Source organism: Semicossyphus pulcher, unplaced genomic scaffold (assembly GCF_022749685.1).
Source record: "Semicossyphus pulcher isolate SPU_LCO1_2020_fin unplaced genomic scaffold, fSemPul1.0.p SCAF_8, whole genome shotgun sequence".
Classification (NCBI taxonomy): domain Eukaryota; kingdom Metazoa; phylum Chordata; class Actinopteri; order Labriformes; family Labridae; genus Semicossyphus; species Semicossyphus pulcher.
The window spans coordinates 23,652,418-23,673,375 of NW_027211759.1; the positions used below are offsets into that span (position 1 = coordinate 23,652,418).

Consider the following 20,958-nt stretch of genomic DNA (forward strand, 5'->3'; position numbering starts at 1 on the left):
CTGAGGGAAATGTTCTGTTATTTTTAAATTTGGGGACCAAATCAGTTGCAATATTTGCAGTTTCTATTCAAAATGAAGTCGGGGCATTAAAAACTCAACATGAGCCTTACTGTACATCGGTATGTGTGCGCCTGTATTGGAAAAAAATATATTTCACAGCTCTAACTAACACTGTCTTGCAACTGCAACAGGAGCATGTGGTGTAAACTTTGTGTGCATGTTTGAGAGGGCAAAGAGTGAGAGGACGAGCACTGCCTCTCTTACACCCCAGTGAGTGGTTATTACATACAGTATGTGCCTACTCCTGTGTGAGCTGTGACTATTCCCTGCTATGCCTTCATTGCCCGGACAGGAAAAAAATCTTTAAAGGCAGAAAGAGCAGAATTCCTAAAAAAAATGTAGAGACTGATACAAAAACAATCGCTCTCAATCGTCACTTATGACCCACAAGAAGCGTGTGGCTGTAATGGAGGTTTTTGACGGTGCAAACTAACAGAGGCGAACCCTTATGGACGAGGGAAATTCGTTCTGAGATCCAATTGGACTCAATAATTCTAAAAAACTTGAGACCAGGGACAGGTCTGGTCCAAAAAGTAAGCCTAAAAAATCTGGTAAAAATTGTTACTAATGGTCTGCTTATTGGCTGCTGCTGCCATGTGCCTGACTTAATTGAGTCGAATAAATTAATCTTGAATTTTTAACAATAACAGGGTGAACTGCAACCGAAAAATCCCACTCATTCTGCCTTTAAACAGAAAAATAACATAATTTTAAGTGACAAAGCATTGATGTGTTTTGTGTATCCCTCAGGAAAAGTCTGAAATGGCAGTTTGCAACAAAAATTGGAAATCTGCGTGTCCTTAAAGGTCATTGTTTGATTGAAAATGTGTATTTTGTATACTCTAAAACCTGTGAAGCTACATCATTCTCACCAAGGTATAAACACAGCAATGTTAGAGGCCCTCTCTTCAACTTTCTGATGTGGAAACTGTAACTGAGGAAGCTGATCTGATCTAATCTTAATCAGCAAAGTACAAAAGGGGGTAAAAATAAACACAGCGCTGGTATTTAGGGCTCACCATCAATTAAAGACTACACCAAATGCTAACGTGATAACAAAGTTCAGTGTGATCCCAGTGATTACTGTGAGAAGATATTACATATCTACACTTAGAAAATACACTTCAATACACCCAGATCCAAACAGTTCCTTCCGACAGTATGAAAAATATACAAATAAAAAATACAAATACTCTCAGACACCAGGTAGGTAGTTTTCTGTTGACATGAAATCAGTGAGGACTAAAAGATAGAAGATAAATATTTCACATTTTTTCTCCCTTGCATTTTGAAGAGAAAATAAAAAAAAAGTTGTGTATGTGAAAGAAAAGAAAAACTGTCCATTTTGAAATATTATCCTTCAGTAATTAGTAACATTGTGATACCGCGTATTTCTTTTTCAGCTAAAAACGCTTTAGCTTCTCTAGTAAGCAAAAAGAGCCAGTGTTGAAACCAAAAGCATTATAGAATTCTTTTTTTCAGACATCATACACTATGCACAGATAATAAAAACATTAACAATGATCAAGTCTTTTCCACACATGATTCCTCTGTTTAGGTCTGGAACATTAAGAGCTCAGGAAACGACTGAAGATCCATCATGATCAGCATCATCATCATCCAGACTCTAATTACTGCCATTATAAACTCGGTTTAACAGAGAGACAGAAAAGAGATTGTTGATGGATCTTTTAAACGTCCCCTAATCCAACATACAGGAGTGGTTGAATTGGGGACTGGGGTACAAAAACAGAGTGATCTAGGGGACAAGGGCACACCAGTGTGTGCAGGTAGCATCGCCTCAGCTCTTAGTGTACTATAAACTTTGACCCATAGGAGGAGGAATATCAGTCAATATGTGTTCGTAACATCACCTGCAAATGCGCTCTGGAGCAGTAGGGCATCAGGCCCAGGCAGGTGAGTAACAGTCATTCATTGTCATTCGTGGTCATGCCAGCTGGGTGACTTTTTAGCACCCAAGTGGGAGGACTGGCAGAGGAGGAGGAACCTCTGAGTTTCTTGGAACTTAGGGAAGGACTGCCTCCACTCAGAAAGATAAAAGAAGGGGAAGGAGGAAGGGGAGAAATGACTTTGCTCACTTGACATGTTCGGCACTGTGGGAAGAGCAGTAGTATTTCTTATGAGCTATGAATGTGGAGAGGCTGCTGAACTTGATGTTGCACAGCCGACAGAAGCGGGAGTTACCGTTTTGCACTGGGGAGATGACACTGGTTTTAGGGCCGGGGATTGGTGTGGACTGGGGTGCAGGGACAGGATGAGAGGCCACTGTCTGAGTGGCCAAGTCTGGAAGGTGGGATGAGCCCATGGCCTCTCTCAGGTTCTCAGGCACAGGTGACAAGGTCAGAGAGGGAGCCCTTGCGGGAGACACGGGCAGAGGTGAGCCGGCTGAGGGTGATCCACCCCCGGCTGAAGGGCTGCCGTTTACCAGTGGAGAGGCGGGGGAAGTTGTACCGCTCCTTGCCTGCCCATTGATGCTGTCTCTGTGCACTCTGGAGACCAGTCTGGCTTGGCTGGTTGGGCTGGTGGAATTGGTGGCAGCAGATCCATCCCTGGGACTAAGGCTGGGGCTGCGGCTGATTACACTGCCTGGCTGTGGTAGGAGCTCCGGGGGTGGCTGAATGGTCACAACCAGACCATGGGTAGTCTTGAAGTGTTCCATCAAGTCACAGGTGACGAGCCTGTTAGGGCAATAAGGGCAAACCATCTGTGTAGAACTGGGACCTAATCCTTTGGCTCCAGCTCCCGGGATGGCTGCAAGTGTGGTGGTCATATGGGGCGGAGATGTGGTATCGGAGGAAGGTAAGGCAGAGGGGTTAGGACTGGATGATGCGCCTTGAGCCTGTGCAACCCACTCTGCAGGGAGAGCTTTAGCTTCCATAGGGTGCAGAAGATCCGGTCGCTCCTGCTGAGGCCTGCTTTTGGGAGAGGTAGAGGCCGATCTCTTGAGCCTGTGAAGCTGTTCCAAGGTATGAGGCTGGAGAGTGGTGGCAGGGCAATAGTAGGTTTTATGAGCAAGGTAGTTCTCAATGCTGTTGAAGCTGATACTGCAGGCAGTGCACTTGTGGTAGTCAGTAAGAGGCAGAGCAGGGAGAATACTGCTACTGTTGTTCCTTGGAGCCTCTCTCAGACGGGGCCTCTTGCTCAGGTCAATCGGGCCATCTCCTTCGGGACTGGAGCTACCTGCCCCGCATGGAGAAACTTCTTGCTTCACTGCTAAGCCCAGAATAGAGGGAGATGGGGCAGAGGCAGCAGCTGTAGCAGCAGCAGCGGCAGCGGCAGCAGCAGCAGCATTGGCTAAGGCTTCAGTTCTGGCCATGTGAATCTCATACATCTTCTTCCTCTTGCGAGTGCGAATGGGCTGGGGAAGGAAGGCGGCTGTGGTGCTTGCCTTGGTCATGTGTACGGATCGGTGGTTGGATGGGTCATGGCGAGACGCACAATAGAAACGTTTGTGAACAATGTAGTTGTCATGACGGCTGAAGCGGATGTTGCAGGCCTCGCAGAAGGTTTTATTAGGATCGTCTTCAAGGTCTTCTGCAGAACCACTAGCAGGACTTTGGCTGCCTTCGCTTGCTCTTCCTGCTCCACTTCCTCCTCCCGAACCGCCACCTACACCTTCCCCTTCAGAAGAGGATGATATTCCCTCTCTACCCACAGGGGTTTCTTTCTTAACCTCTACCACCCTCCTTGATTCTGTTGCTCCACTCCCTGCAGCAGGGTCAGAGTTAGTAGGAGAGGCAGAGGCTGCTCTGCTTGCTGCTCCAGCCTGAGGAGATGCGGATGAGCCATGAGCCCCGCTAGAAGGCACATTGGCTGGGGCTGCATCCCTTGATGACCCAGGGCCTGAAGCTGAGGTTGCACCTTCTCCATGGTGCCTGCTGGAGCAGTAAAGCCTCTTATGTGCATAGAAATTGTTGATGTTGTTGAAAGTGATATCACACTCAAAGCAAGTGGCTCCTTTGTGCGGTGGAGTGGCTGTGGCTGTAGTTGCAGTCGGTCCAGAGGGAAAGAAGGCTGCAGGGTTATTCTGAGGAACTGTCTGGCCCTGTTTCAGACGGCTGTGGACCATCTCTGACATTTTAGCAAGTATTTCTGATGCCTGAGGCAAAATGGCTGCTTCAGGGTTAAACATGTACTGAGGCAAGAACAATGCTCCTCCTGGAACAACTGACCCCGTGCCTCCCACATGGGCAGGGCTTGAGCCAGGGGTGGGACTAGTTGGTTCTGCCTTCACAGTTGCGATGGCTGGACTCTTGGGAGAGTTTGAATTCTGACAGGAGGAGGTGGTAGTTTGAGCCTCCTTTGTCCTACCTCTTGCTTCTTGATCCCCCTCTTCTTCATCAACCTCTCCCTCCTCTCCAACTTCTTTCATCTCTATTTGTTGCTCTTCAGTCTCAGAATCTGAATGAGGCTCCTCTTTAATCTTTAGCTCAGTAATTTGAAGGTCAGGAGGACTATAGTCTCGAGGGGTGGCTGATCCGCCATTTGCGCCTGGGCTGGATGAGTCTGGCTTAGGGACACAAGCAAGGGGCTCCCTTTCCTGGGGAGACAGCTGGAGCTGAGAGTGGTCAACTGATGATGGAGTACTTTGGCGAGGGGTGGGGCTTCTTTCAGCTGGGACCCTGACTTCTAGGTGGGTCCTTACATGCTGCTGAAGCTGGGCAGGGGAGTCAGAGTTGTGGCCACACACTTGACACTTAAGAACCACCCCAGAGTCTCCTGGACTGAGACCTAAAACAGAGATCCGACATCAGTGATGTTTACATCAATTACAGTAAGTTACATTTGATTCACTCAGGTTGAGGTATAGACTGTATATCATAAGTGGATGCAGTCAACATGATGTCATCCATTGGTTTTAGCCTGAAGTTTAGCCTTTTATGCAGTTCAATTTTGGAATCTTGACTTGACTGACAGCCGTGAACCCCTGAAACTCTAAATCATGTTTGTAAGACCACAACAAAGTAGTCCCACTGATGTTTAAAATAAATTGCCACAGTGATGGTGTGACTTACCAGTGGACAGGGGCAGCTTGGGAAGGCCCGGCCCTGGGGAGTAGACTTCACTGCGAGATCCGGGCTGGCACACCATGTGGCTGGTGACCAGATGGCTGTAGAGGATGTCCCTAGTGGTGGAGATGAAGCCACAGCCATGACACACCCCGTTCAGTGTGTCTGTGTGGACCTTAAGGTGGCGCTCACAGTTTGCTTTAGTGGTGAAGGCTGACAGACAGATGAGACAGACAAATGGACGCTCACCTATGGAAGAAGAGAGGGAGACAGTAAGTTAGAGGGAGCTTATCGACCAGACCAGCTTATAAGCTGGTAATTACAATCAAATATGAAGTTAGGTGTCGATATTCTGACCCACTGTCTGTTTTGCATACATATTAATGTTGCTCTCACCACTGTGTGTGCGCATGTGGATCTCCAGTGAGCTGGCACTGGGGCAGCTCTTGTTGCACTGGGGAAAGGGGCAGATACGCTCATTGGGGTAGGACTCCTTGGGTTTGTCTTGTGGTGGGGACGAGGCTGCGGCGGGCTGCTTCTGACGGCTGGCACAGTAGTACATAAGGTGTGCTTGAAGGTTCCTTTCGCTGCGGTACCAGATCCCACAGTCCTTGCATGGGAAAATGTCCTCTGATAGTCAACAGAACATAAATGTCGAGTTAGTTAGTCATGTAATTTTTCAGAGCCCAACATGTGGAATCTTTTAGACTACTAGGTGATGAAACTGATGTTAATTGATTGCAGATATGCCCCTCTATTTATGCATCCCTAAGACTATACAAATGAATTTTTTCTGCTCGGTCCTGTAGACAAGTTTTCATAAGAGCAGATATTGGAAAACATACTTGCCGATATCGATATATCTGTAATAGGCTCATGCCTGCAGACAATATTGGCCTACCTACATTTCATAACACACATAACACACTTTTCTCACACACATCACACACAAATCAAGGAACATGCAAGGCCACTGATCTACTAATCATTCACACACATTTATACACTGTAGGCTATGCAGCGTCTTGTCTGAGGACACTTTGACAAGCGGACAGTCGGAGCTGGGATCCAACAATCGATCCTCTGATTGGAATATAACTCAAACTACTTCTGAGCCACAGCCAAATAACAACATCCAAATATTTTCTGCAGTGTTACAAGATCTTTGACTGTGTGATCATCTTGGATGATTATCAATGATTACAGCACACGGTCAACTGGAAACTTTAGGGAGCAGCATCGGCAGGAGGGAAAACACTCTGCTGTCGAGCAATGGTGCTGGCTTTTAAAGAGCTGCGGTGCCATCTTGTGGCTAAAGAGAACAATACAATTTTGGATGCATTATATGTGATAGTTCATCGGCAGCCCATATCTTATTCAGGATATTATTATTATGATATTCAGGAATTACCTTGTTTTGTTTTTCCTACTATATTGTTGGTATTTTTTAGTAGTTTTGATATCAATTTGTAGCTTATAGATTTTATAAATTCTGATCCATCCAATTCTGATTGATAACTTCCTTAACTTAGAACATACTTATACAGTATAAGACATGTGATACATACTTAGTAGAATATATACAAAAAGCAGGTAAATGTTGCATTTGTAGCCAACCAATCAGAAAATTATTTCATGCCGTGAATACAACACTCACTATTGACAACAGCAGTAGCCAAGATGGCGGCCATGCCAGCTTGCTGCGGGAGGAGCTGGATGTCTGAGCGCAGCGCTGCCGGGTACAGCGGCTCCTCCTTCACCACAGGTTGCTTCTGGGTGACGAGGCTGAGCGGAGGAGAGAGCTGGACCATAGGGGAGGAGGAGGACCCCGGAGGAGGAGACAACGAAAGGGAGGCCAGGAGCTTTTCACCAGCCACAAGCTCGTTGATCACCTTACAGAACAACTCCTCACCTGAAATCACACAGACTCGTGTCACAATAGGAAGTGAACAGACGACAAAAGCAAAGGCCTGGAGTTTCATATAGTGAACGGGTTAAGCAGAGGAACTCACCTCGGCTGTAGATGGTACAGTTTGCAGCGGAGGGGTCAGAGGTCAGAGGGAGCAGACTGATCCAACAGTCTGGATCTTCACACACCAGAGTCAGCTGTGATTCCTGTACACAAACACACAGAAGAAGGAGGAGATGAGGAATGACATCACCTTCACAAAGCTGCTGAATAACTTGTACACAGTATAAGTAGTGGGGTTATCATCAGGTATATAAAGAGACTGTACCCGGAGATTAAAGGCCCATTTCTCTCACGCCTACCTTTATATGTCCAACTTTGTTTTAAAAGAAAACAGACAGAAGAAAGAAATGTTTTTAAGATACATGCCATTGTCATTTGAAGTGTTCATTCTCTTCTTTGACTGGGCTGCTTTAGAGTATGCAGACCATGAGATAATGATAAAAAACCAACCATTAATTGCTATCAATTGGGAATACAGAGTCAGGCGGTACTGTCCATTGTGCGGCCGCTGGTAAACACCCGTTTATAAAAAGAAGGCCAGCGAGCAAAGGATGATTACAACCCAAAAAGGAAATGAGGAAATGAGGGGAGCATGGGCCGAACAAAGCTGCATAGAAAATAAAGGAGAAAAGAGAAGAAGAGGAATAAAAGAGGGAGAGAGACCCCGAGAGAGAGTGAGAGAAGAAAAGGAAGAGAAAGAAGATCTGATGAGGTCGACGGGGAGGCTATTCAGACTGCTGCCATAATAAGATCCACAGTGGATACACTGGACAAAGAGTGGAGAGGCATCATCCAGTGTCTGTGTGTGTGTGGAGGTATGAGAGAGAGAGAGAGAGAGAGACAGAGAGAGGGAGAGAGAGGGAGACATCAAACACACACGGATACACACACACACACCTGTGCATCCCGAGCACAGTCTTGTCTTTGTTCAGAAACATTCCCGCTGACAATCACTCCCAGGACACAGGCTTATCCCATGTCTCCATGACACACATACACACACACGCACACACATGCATAGACACACTGGATGCACATTTTTTAGTGCTCCTGATGGATGCCTCTGCCAACTGATCAAGTTGCAGTTTACATCCATCAGTGTTTCCCACAGAATGACAGAGTAACAGTGGCCGGGACGGGGGATATGTTTGTGTAACACATTTAATAGAATACGTTACTCTTAAAAACAAACAATGTCATAATTAGTCCTTAAACAGGACCAAGGTCTCTCTGTCTCTCTTTCTGTTTGTCTTTCAAGCATGTGATTGTCAGCAGGCCCTCCTAACGACAGCACAAGAGACAAGTTCATGAGGGGAAAGGAACTGTCAACTAATTGATCGCCAATGGTGTGGTTCTCTTGCACAGGCAAATCATACTGACAAGAATGGGGCACATGTTGAGGTCACAGTGACCTTTACCTTTGACCTATAGCCACCAGATTCTAATTAGTTCATGCTTGAGTCCGAGTGGACGTTCGTGCCAAATTTGGAGAAATTCCCTTCAGGCCTTTCTGAGATATCACATTAACAAGATAACGGCCAGACGTGTTTTTCCAGCCCTTTATGACGTCACAGTTTAGGATTTTATATTTTGGATAACAGAAATTACTTAATCATGACCTTTGACCTGATCAGGTCATTCTTGAGTCCAAATAGACATTTGTACTAATTTGAAGACATTCCCTTCAGCCATCTTTGAGATATCGAGGTCACAAGAACGGGACTAACGGACAGGTCGAAAACATCACACATCCGACTGCTGCTGTCTTCAGCTCAGAGCCATAAAACATCCGTATGTAGGCTCATGCTCATGTTCCTTATTTAACAGATGTACTGTAAATGTCAACACAGCTGAGGTAAGAGTTCCACCAACCTGCCCTGCAGATAGAGACTGGTAAGAAAAGTGGATTTTACAAGCTTTGCACAGGTAATGTACTTAATGCTTCTGTTGTTCAAACCTCTGAATGCCAAAGTTTAGTTAAGAGGGAACTGCTTCCTTAGAAATGATGAGGTCAACTTAGGTTAACACTGTTTTATTTAATTTACTAACTTGTAAAAAATAGAAGTAAATTCATTATTTTAAAAAGGGAATAAAACACTTCCAATTTAATGATGTCCACATTCTGTGTAACAGCAGCTCAAGACTGTCATTAGTTGATGCAGTACTGCTTGTTCTCCACCAGGAGGCAGCATTGCCTTAACTCAATCACACCGGCCTGACTGTACAATCCACAAAGTTAACATGATGCCTGTTTACAGTTTTTTCTGTAGCTCTTACATTGAAGGGATTTGTCATGTTTTAATTTAAAAGCAGATTTCTGCCATAAAGTGTCATTTATTACAGATGTCTTTACAAATATGTTTATTGTTAAGGTCTTGTTTAAATACTTAAATACTAGATAAAGAATAAACTATTCAGTACGGTTTCATCAAATCCTCATATCCCTGTTATTGTTTTCTATCATAGCCTTTTTAAAGTGGTTATTCTGCCATTGCTGCGTTCAAAGACCAGCTGACAAGTGTGAAACTGAACCTCAGGCGAGTGATAAAGGAATTTGTCATTGTTTTTCCAGAGAGGAAAAACTAAGCAGTTTGGTGTGGTGATGATGTGGTGATGATGTGGGGAAAGGCCAGAGGAGCTCAGAGCAGGAAGTGTGTTTCATACAAACTGATTCTCATTGCACATAAATCTGACCTCCATTTTTGCCCCCCTTCCCCTCCCTGTCAGTTCTTTCCTACATGTGAAGGTAAAAGCCTTTTTTAAGAACCACAGTACACAGAGAGAGAAATGTGTATCTGCATTACAAGCAGGTGCAGAAGTAGTTTTATAATAGTGAAATGTGTTTAAATGTGTCAATGATCTTTTCATTCAGATCTGCTCATCAGCCGTTTAAATAAAGATCTGAGCTGCTGTTTGTGAACTGTATTAAAGGTTTTGAGCATTAGATCATTTCTATCACAAGCAGATGCATGGTGCTGCATGGGTGTGAAAAAAAGTTGTCTCTCTGGTGCTCTTCAGTGTGTGATTTGAAGTGAATTGAAAGGGAAACCGAGGATGAAAATGCTGCAGGTTTAAAAGAATGTTCCCTGTGATTTGAAGTAAATGGGAGAAAACAGTGGTTTCCAGTGGCTTAAAAACAGGTGGAAGTTTTGGTTGTTTTTTTTTGCCTGTTCTTGAATCTTGTAAAAGCTTTACGGTGTGCAGAGGTGTTGCATGTAGACACTGCTTAGCTATAAAAGGGTCACAAGCTGAAAAGGTAACGAGCGTGTGATGTAAAACAGGCCTCAAAGGCCTCACACCACCACAACTCCATAAATCAGCTATAGTGTTTCACATATTCTACTAAATAATAAATAAACGCAAATGAAGGTTGTGTAGATCCAAAAAAAACAACTGCAATGATCCATACGTAACATCCCTAATCTTCACCCTGCCACTTCAAAATACCTGAAGGCGGCGGACGTTGTCTGCGGGACGGCTCGGGAAGACAGCGAGAAGAGAGAAGTGAAGGACAGAAGGAAGGAAGCGTCTCCGCCTGTTGTACGTTGCAGATTGAGGCAGAGCGTATTGGATTTCATGGGGAACTAGCGCTGATGTGGAGATACGACTGCTTTTGTTTTAATTTGTAACCCAATGCTGGAGCCGTCTGAGCTGTAAGTACTGCTAATTTGTTTCAGACTAATTCATCACGGCCGCAGCTTTGGAATTCACCATGATAGGGCAATGGGGAGGACTCAGCAGCGCTCGACTAGAAAACACACACACACTCCCACTAGAATACACACATATACAAAGCAAGAGAAGAAGAGATACAGGCACACACGGCTCCTTTTCAAAGACCTAAAAAATTAAATAATTTCTCATGACTCATTGTGAGAGTGATCCTCCCCATCTCTTCTTATTTGAGATATTAATAACACTCTTCTCCCTCTCTGACCACAGCTACATCTACATGTATTCATGGTAAAGGAAAAAAAGGAACCTATTCCAATGTATCTCTGGTGGAGTTATTGATCAGTAATTGTGCAACATCACAGATGGTGTAAAATGTCATCTCTGATGTCTGAGCAGAGAAATCATTACAGTGAAATACGGCAGATAGATGTTTTAGAGGGACGTCAATAATGAGGAAAAAAGGGGAAAACTCAAAACTAACATTAAAAATCATTTTAATGATTAAGTTTTAAAGCCTCATTAATTTAGATGTTTTAAAGATATTTGATCTTATAAGATAAACTTGATTGGTACCCCGATGGGGGAAATTCACTTGTTACAACAGCTCAAACTTGTAACAAAGTTGTGAGAGGGAAAAATTCCCTGATATGGGGGCTATTAATGGCCAATATTTGTGTCCAAGAGCGCTCAGAGGGATACTATCTATCGGTATTAACTTCATCACAGAATGTTTAACATTATCATACAATGGAAACTAGTTCAACGTCTGCTCAGCTGTGATGCTCTGCTACATGTGCTGCAGGCTGTGCTGAAATGATTGTAAACTATGGAGTTAGAGTACGCTCTGTGGGATGAACTATGTAATGCCACAATTTCACCCAAAGCATTATTTGTGCATTATGTGTTCTTAACAAAAGTTTTCATACGCAGTGCATTCTGTAAAACATACGTATATGGAGGCCCATGAGGACCGATACATTGGTCAGTAGGGGTGGGATTTGCAGCTTAACTCACAATATGATACGTGGCTCACGATAACAATATCACGATACAGCGATTCTGCGATGATTAATATATTGCAAGATAATCATAGAATGATACATCACGATATCTGATTAACTGAAGAATACAAAACACCCCTATAAAGGTAAAGTGCAGGATTAATGTATTTATTTACTGCAGTTTGGTGTCAGTTTCACACAAACGGAGATGAAACAATGAACGTGTATTTTCAGTCTGTAAATTACATTTACAGAACTATAGAACAGATCAGGACTAAGAATTTTGGATTAATGTGATAAGCACCACAGCTAAAGTAGTGATGCAGTGAAAAATATCTTTGTAAATTTGGCGCCGGTTTAGCTCAGCGGTTAAATCTGTGACCAAATACAGAGGCTATAGTCCTCGATGCGGCGGCCCAAGGTTCAACTCCCGCCCTCGGCCCTTTGCCGTATCATCCCCACTTTTCTTCCTCCATTTCCGCCACTATCCACTGTCCTCTCTCTAAAAATAAAAGGCATAAAAAGCCCCAAAAAATTATCTTAAAAAAAACAGATATATTTGTAAATTATACATTATATTGATAATTGTATTGCATGAATCAGGATGACGATATATTGCCGTATCGATATTTTGCTCCACCCCTAGTGGCCAGGCTCGATTAATTTCAATCCTTAAAACATTTCTAATCCCATATCAGAGCTCTCATCAACAAGCAGTGTCCAGTAGAAACAGACACTTTGGCTAAACGTAGCTCAGGATCAAATGTAAAGACAGGAGGCCTGTACGAGCGAAGGGTAATGACTTAGGGAGGGCGGCCTGCAGGCTCATTGGGATTCAGGAAGCACAGCAGGAGCTCCAGTAGAGTTCAAATACATGCACCTGGATACACAAGCTGTGTGGAAGCTCTGAGATCACGTCATTCAATCGCACCGTCCTCAGTATGACCACAGCTGGGTCACATGTTGCTGCTGGTTTCACTGTGAGAAAGCTCAAGGATTTAACTTGTAGAAGTGAATCACAATATAACCAAACAGCAGTTACAATGAGAGATTATCAACACCGTCAACCTGCAACAAAGACGCACACAACACGGCTTCACGTGACATAATGAGAATCAGAGAGGAACAGGGCCAGTGTGTGTGTGTGTGTGTGTGTGTGTGTGTGTGTGTGTGTGTGTGTGTGTGCGTGTAATTAACCAGGCCAGCAGAGAATGCAGATGCCAGAGATGTGGGGTGAGTTAAGGAGAACGGAGAGGCCACCGGATGGTATCAAAACCCTTTTCACTCCTGTTGGTCAGACGCCGATCTCATTGACTCAAAAGGCCAACAGTCACCTGAGGAACGTGTGTGGACGCACAAAGAGTGAACGCTGCTCTGAAAACTTCCCGGAGCTGCCAAACAGTGCTTTCTATCAAAGGTATGAGGGTACACAAACACATGAATTGTGTTAAATGGTAAAATGATCTGGTGGCTTTGAACAGGGCGAGGAAAAGAAGGAGGGCGGAGCAGAGAAGAGGAAGAACTGTTCATAACAATCATATGAAATAAAGATCAATAGATCCACATAGCCGCAGCACACCTTGCCGTCCCTCGTCCCCCTCTCCTCCTCTTGTCTATCCGCTCAGCCCTCCATCTATCAGAGGGATGTCAGGCCTCCCCAGCAGAGCTCCATCTTGGTTGAGAGCGCTGCCTTAAGCCCCATCAGCCAGAGGAGAGTCTTTGAGCCGCAGTCTAAGCCCCTCGCCCGGACCCCGGTCCCCTCATGAATATTAACCAGCCCCGAGCCCGGCTTTAATCTGCCTGATCCCCGCACTGCTGCCGCCGAGACGATAGCGAATCTAATTATTTGGTCTGATATTAACCCCCCGCTCCTGCTCCCACACCCCCACCACACACACACACACTTTCCCGCCCCCAACGCCCTGTCCTCACTATAGCTGCCGAAGATTCACATATGTGTGTGCAAGTGTGCACACCAAATGAACTCCAGAGCCACCGTCTTCTGCCAAAGTCAGTTCACATTCACACACACACACACACACACACACATACACACACACACACCTCTTTCTCTCCACCAGCCCCCCCCACCCTCCCTCCACCTCCAGCGCAGCCTGCGACGCCCTCTCCTTATCAGGCCCAAAAACGCCCTCCTCCTACGCCGATAAAACTTGAATGCAAATGATGCCAGGCTGATTTCATTTCTTCATTTTCTTCCTCCATTCCCTCGTTCAGTATCAGAATGGCTCCTCGCTCGCCCGCTCCCTCCCTCCCTCTCTCTCTCTCTCTCTGGGGAGGCAAACAGTGGCGAGGAAGATGATCGCTGCGATGATGGGGACGGGAAGCAGAAAACTTTTCCTGAGCTGACCTCATCTCCCATCATACTGTGCTATATATACTTCATTCAATTAAAGGGAGGAAACAATAAAAAAAATACCCCCCTCTCTCTTTACTAGACCCCACCCTGCTGATGAGCAGATTAAGATTTCTCCGTGCAGCTGTCAACTGCCACAGTTTTACTGCCACCACAGGGGAATAAGTATGTTTGTATATGTAAATCACTACTGGTTCATCTCACACATCTACGTCTCAATGCTGCGTACGGTTCCACTGTGTCTAATGTGGTTTACACTGCTGCGCTGTGAGGGCCTGTACAGGACAGTCTCATGGTCATTAGAAGTGAAACATGCAGGCCAATAGTCCTTACTAGTGCATGCTTACATACATGGCTTCAGGAGGACAGTCACACTGTGACAACTGGTGCACGGTCTGTGGAGGCTTTAACAGACTGTTTTATGTTCTCACAACTATTATTTTTTATTGAACAGTCAATAAAGTCATCGTCAAAGAGAGCACTGGATTTGATCAGTTCTCTGTATCAGCAGATAGGTGGTGTTTAGTTTTGGGGCGGCTGTGGCTCAGTGGTGGAGTCTGTCGTTTTCAATTTGAAGGCTGGTGGTTCAATCCCCCTCAGGGTATATGTCAAAGTGTCCTTGGGCAAGACACTCAACCCCAAACTGCTCCCAGTGGCATAGCCAACGGTTATCAATGTGATGACTGATTGACAGTTGGGCACTTTATGTAGCAGCCTCTGCCGTCAGTGTGAATGGGTGAATGTGACGTAGTGTAAAAGCAACTTTGAGTGGTTGCAAGACTAGAAAAGCACTATATAGTCCATTTAGGTATCAGTATTGTGATTGGAAAAGAAAAAGGTCGATTGTTGTGTCAACTTGTTTTAGTATGAAATGGCGTTTTGGCTGTATGACCCTTAACTTTACAAAAGTAGACGCATATTAAATCAGGAACTATCTAAGAATAAGATGTATTTCAGTATTTGACACTTTTCAACAAAGACCTATATTTACTGCTGTACTTTCATTATAGATGGCCCAACTGATAAGGGCTGTCAACGAATATTCTAAATTCAAGTAAATTCTAATAAAAAACAGATATTCGGATATTAAAATTAATATTTGACGTGAAAAAAATCCTCTCACGCACTCTCTTGGTTACGGCGCGTCTTTGAATGCACACAACGTCACATTACACGTTAATAATTAACTTTAGTCAAGCTGAAACAAGCAACAACCGTGGGGTAATGATGGCGGAGAATTCAAATCTCAGCCTGACCAGCGAAGAGAGGGATTCTCACCCCCAGCATCACAGACAGGTATAGTTATGTTGATTTTTTCAGTAAATATACCTGTGACAGCGTAGCTCGCTCAGAGCGCTGAATGTCTGTTCTACTGTAACAGAATTATTTTAATTAATTTTGCAAGGTGTAGGAAGCCTATGTTGATCTTTTAAAAGACTTCTTTATGTTTATATGAATATAACTCTGCAAGTTTGTCTCTCGTTTTATTGGTTGTATCACCAATTTTGACAGCACTACAACTGATACTTTATTTTTTTTAGACTATAACATATATTATTGTATTATAATATTTGAAAGTTAAAAAAAAGGTATTAATAGCGTTAATTACCATTTTGTAATGGCATACACTCGTTAAATGGTAAATGGACTGTACTTATGTAAGGGTTTCTAGTCTTGTGACCACTCAAAGCTGCTTTTACACTACATGTCACACACACATTCACACAGTGATGGCAGAGGCTGCTACGTAAAGTGCCCAACTGTCAGCTGATTGAAAGATGACCGACTCGACCACTGAGCCACAGCCGCCTCTGGTCTACTTTTTATATACAGCAATACCAAATGAACCCTACCTTTCCATTTCATTACAGAAAATACAGATGAGTTAGTGTAAGTGTGAAAAATAAGTGTACAAGACTGTTTTGTTGTTTCATTTCCTCCAGGTATTATTCATGGCTATAATTTAAACGTCTCTGCAGCCTTTCCAACAAAGGTTCTGGGCAGACTTGTTATGTGGTCCTCTAACCTGTCTCATTACTGATCCCATTTAGCTTCAATAGGACATTCAGTAGGGTTTGACAGATCCATGTCGGGCACCTGTCGAACCCTTAAAAGAGTTTACAGCAGGTGAGGATCATAAAGATATTTTGCTGCTCTCGTCACTAAAAGGTGTATTTCTCTCTAAAATCCTCCCCTTTAAACGAAGTGATTTGTGCTGCTCCAGCTGGGAGTTTAAAACCCACCCTGCTCCTCTCCTGACCTTTTCAACCACCGTTCATTCACTCACTCCTCTCCCACAATCATTAATTCAATCATCCAATTCGCCCTCTTCCTCCCGTCTCCTCTTTCACTGTCTCTCCTGTCCCGCCTCCTTCCTTTTTGTTCACCTCTTTCATTCTTTCTTTCTTTCCTCTTAATCTCTGATTCTCTTCCTCTCCAAAAACTCTCATTCCTACCCTTCTGTCTGCTCTCCACCCCTCCTATCTCTCCCTTTTTTTTCTCTCTCTCTCCCTCTCTGTCTCTGGTTCTATCTCTCGGCTACAGGAAATGGTTTCTTTCCCGATCCTGGGGGTTGGAGGGGTGTACTCACTGTCCCAAACAAAGAGGTCACTGTGTGAATCCTCCAAAAATACAAAGAAGAAAAGGAAGGCAGATAAACATCAGAAACCTACTCTCATCCGCCTCTTTCATACACACACACGGACACACACTTTACTTTTGTTGCACTCACACAGAGCGCTTCTCTTACGCGCACAGATACTTTCTTACACCATATTTCTGCTCACGAGGTACAAATATCGTCAACACAGCACATGGCTGAGGCTTGGCAGTGAAGTGAAAGCCTGTTCCCGTGTGCAGGCGAGCTCATATATTACCTCTGAGAAGCAGAAAAAGAGCGAGAAGAAAAAAAACGGAGGGAGCAGGTTTGATGAGCTGCATGCAAATGACATGTAAAAATATAAAACTGCGATACTTAAAACGGGGGCCGAGATAAGAGATTTGAAAATGAGGCACTCTTGGAAAGCAGGCTCCTGAACTGGCGGAGATGAAGCTCAGAGATAGAGAGGATAGAGGTTTTCCCTCTCCTCTTCTCCTCTCTTACACCTCCTCCCCCCCTTTTTCCTTCCTCCTCCACCCTGCAGAAGCGGGTGCAGATGACAGCGAGATGCAGATACCAGCCAGTCATTGCCACTGAGTGATGAACACCTCCTCCCTCCGACTCGTTAAACCCTCCTCTTCCATGTTTGCCTCACCTCCTTCCTGAATCTCCTTCTCGTGCATATTTCCTCTTTGTCTCTCAGGTTTTTGTCTCAGCTGACCGACCCTCCTTGGTCCCTCCTTTTAGCTCCTCTTCAGGCCTCTTTTGTTCCTCTTCCTCGCTGGCCTGGCTGGCTGCATGTCTGTCTATCAGTATTTGATCTTTTGTGGCGGGTTTCTCTCCCCTCTCGCTCGCTCAGGGTGATAGGCTCTTCTGTCAGGGCCCGGGTGACAGACTGAGAGACAGACAGCTACTGTCATGATCATGACATGTCATATAACAGGCGGCCTATATGGAGCACACTGATTCAAACTGAGCAGACAAACACTGGCTCTAGCCAAGGCCAGGATGCACAGGGTACATTTTGAGGCAGTACGTGCAGCACTTTGGGAACTATGAGTCGTTTGAAGCTCATGTGACGTGGCAGTGAGAGCATCTGTAGCTCTGTAATGTGACATATTTTCAAATGACTGAATAACAATAATGTTCCTTAAAAGGTGCGTCTTCATAAGAGCCTGGTGTTGGCTAGAACATCTCCATCTAATTACCTTCTCGATGTTTTAATTTCCATCACCGTTGTTTTTTTCTTTTTCGTTGTGTTTGTACAATTATTTATTTGGCCTGTTATGCCTTTATTGAGAGAAACAGAGAGGGGACAGTGGATAGTGTTGGAAAACAGGGGAGCAGAGAGTGGAGATGGCACGCGGCAAAGAGTCGAACCCAGGACTGCCGCATCGAGGACCGAGTCTCTCCACATGGGCCGCGTGATTCAACCCCAAAGCTAAACCCTGCATCCGATCACTGTTCTATTTTTATGACATAATTTAACTGGATAAACGCTTTTAGTCAGCTACAGGTAGAAACAGCTCACTTGCTAAAGGAGGGAAGCTCTGACGATGATTCTACTCCTGGTTAAAATGACGCAATCATCCCACAAACAAGCTAGCAGCAGCTCGACTCACATCCCCCTTTTCATAGACTCAGAGCACCAGACAGACACTGATTATTTATCTATGTTTGTTTTATGGTTTTAAACACCATTTTTGGAGAGGCGGAGACCTCTGTGGATAACTCAGCTTGTGGTGCAATCCTTTTGAATGATGAACACTGAAGGGTTATTTTGAGACTGAGTTCAGTCACATGACAGAATGAGTCGGCTCCGGGTATTTCAGTTCATGGACAGGTTTGAACAAGCCTTTGCAAGAAGCGTAGGACTGTTTACTCTGAGTGAGGTGTTTATTTAAAGTATCTTTTCTGATTGTGCTTTTAAACTAGCTATAATTAGAGTAATACGGTCTGTGTAAACATACTGTAGCTACTGTGGATTAAGGATATGCAGCTGCAAAACCCTGCAGAAATGTGTTTAAAATGTCTGCAACATTTGAAAAGTACAAAAAGGGTTAAAAAAACAGAAGTTTGAGGACGAGGAATGAATGGATTAAAGTGCAAAGATACACTGTAAGCAGTGTAAACAAGCTTTTTCTAAATGACACACACACACACACACACACACAAACCTGCCATGATACTGCTCTGCTCGCTGCAACATCCCAACAAAGATAAGTGTGTTTTGGTGTGATGGGAGAAGTTAGGTCCTCCCCAACCACGTTTGACTTTATTTATGTCCATGCCTCCGGGTGGAACAATCTGTCAACTTTTCTCAGAGAGATAGAAGAGGCACTTTGATAACTGAATACACAGAAACACAAGGACAGTGTCCGTTTGACTTTATCTTTTAAGGTAGAACCTCTTGTTCTGTTGTTCTGCGCTCTGGTTTCTCGTTGACGAACGTTCCTTACATATAGCTTTCTTCTTGGGGGCATCTCAGAAGGTGTCTCACACTCACCGTAATCATCGATTTGTCATCTTCTGAAGGAGCAGCATTTTAATTAACATTCTAATTTGATGGGCGGAGGAGAGAGAGAAACAGAGAGGCAGAGAAACACTGTTGATGAGTCCCGATAAAACATAAAGATCAGAATCAGGATGTAAACAAACCAGCCCAGAGTCAACGTCAAAAAAAATAACAGCTCGAGAGAGAGAGGATGAGGAGGAGACGGTGATCACCTTCACTCGTCCTTCCAGGGGAGTGAGAGACGGAGGAGAGGAGAGTCGAGGAGGTAGAGGGGAGGAGAGATAGAGAGTGAGAAGAGACTACCCAAAAAGTGTTTGAAAAGCCGTGGGTGGCGCGCCTTATCGCCCCAGTTCTCCTGGAGAGATTATTGGGGGATTAGTGCGAACGCTTGTTTCTAAAACATGATGAAAAGACGTTCGGCGCGTGATAACGCTTTGAACTCCCCTACTCTGCTCCTTCTAGGATCGTGCCTCCAGGCTGCCTTTCCACGAAAGACAGGATTGGGGTGGGGTGAGCTGCTGGGTGCTGCTGAAGGAGGGGAAAACAATAGGGACGATGTTGTAAGTGGAGTCTCTCCTGCGGTATGGTGAGGGGACTTCACCCTGGATGTTTGTCCTTTGGACAGATTCAACAGATGCAACACGTGCGGTGTTAGCCTTCACTTTAGCATCATCGCTCTTTCACTTTCAATTCATGAGAATCCTGCAACTTTGGTCCAATCACATCCACCCACACTATCAGTTAATTAAAGCAGGATCCAATCAGAAGGAGAGGAGATATAATATCAGATCTGTTACGTGCGATCCAATCAGAGGAGCAGCCGTGGCGTGCTCGTTCCTGGGTTGCCATGGGAGGCTCGCCGAGGAGGACCTGGTTGTTCACTCAACCAAAAAGTGTGAGGAATCAGCAGCCAGCTGATCAGTTGATCAGTAAACATTATTATACCCTGTTCTAAAGTCCAACAGCCATATCAGCCAGAATATATTTAAATAGATAAATGGTTTTACGCCTCTTTCTCAAGAGATGCAAATGGCAGGATTTCCATATGACACAGGCCAGTTAACACGGCACTAATCTAACCAAGGAGATCTGCTGGAGGGAGAGCGAGGAGGGATCTCATCCGCTCCTCTCTCTGCTCCAGCCTGATCCAAGTGACAGACCCCCCACAGATACAGTACCACTCACACCAGCTGAGGCTACAGCAAAGACATCTCACTTTACATTGTTTCAGATCAAAATCGGAGGAATTGCACTTGATTTGTCTCTCAGTTTATATGTGTGTGTGTTGCTGGGTAGGCCTTGTATTAAAATGAAATAGCTTATCTGTCTAGACCGAATAAGAAGCCAGAGAAGTTTAGAGAGAAAGAGAGAGAGAGAGAGAGAGAGAGAGAGAGAGAGAGAGAGAGAGAGGGCGACGCTGGCAGGGGCAGGACTGCAATGAGGCCATGCCAATCTCACCCAGAGACGGGGGTGAGGCCTGGGGGGCTTCACAGAGCCCTGTGACGCTGAGGACTGAGAGAGACAGGTGTTATGAGTGAGATAGAGGTGAGGAAGGAGAGACAGCTGAGGAAAGATGAACATATAGAAAGGTGAGCAGATGGTTAACAGACAGGGAGATGAGCAATAGAGGGACATGGACGCAGGACGACCCATGATAAGCCGCGGAGAGTCGTTTGTGGTTAAGATATTACTGGATGAAGAGATAATGAACACCTTGTCTGTATACGTTTGT

The 20,958-nt window shown here is 44.7% G+C and overlaps 1 protein-coding gene across 1 annotated transcript in view; it reads right to left on the reverse strand.

Annotated features, from left to right (window-relative positions):
- Nucleotides 1-1,393: 1,393 nt before the first annotated feature.
- zfpm1 (zinc finger protein, FOG family member 1) overlaps nt 1,394-20,958 on the reverse strand; it is a 79,442-nt gene continuing 59,877 nt past the window's right edge. The window contains exons 5-9 of the mRNA XM_069686125.1: nt 7,103-7,205; nt 6,748-7,002; nt 5,487-5,720; nt 5,097-5,339; nt 1,394-4,812 (exon numbers count right to left, since the gene is read on the reverse strand). Coding sequence (XP_069542226.1) covers nt 2,156-4,812; nt 5,097-5,339; nt 5,487-5,720; nt 6,748-7,002; nt 7,103-7,205 — 3,492 coding nt within the window. The 3' untranslated portion in view covers nt 1,394-2,155. The remainder of the gene's footprint in view (nt 4,813-5,096; nt 5,340-5,486; nt 5,721-6,747; nt 7,003-7,102; nt 7,206-20,958) is intronic.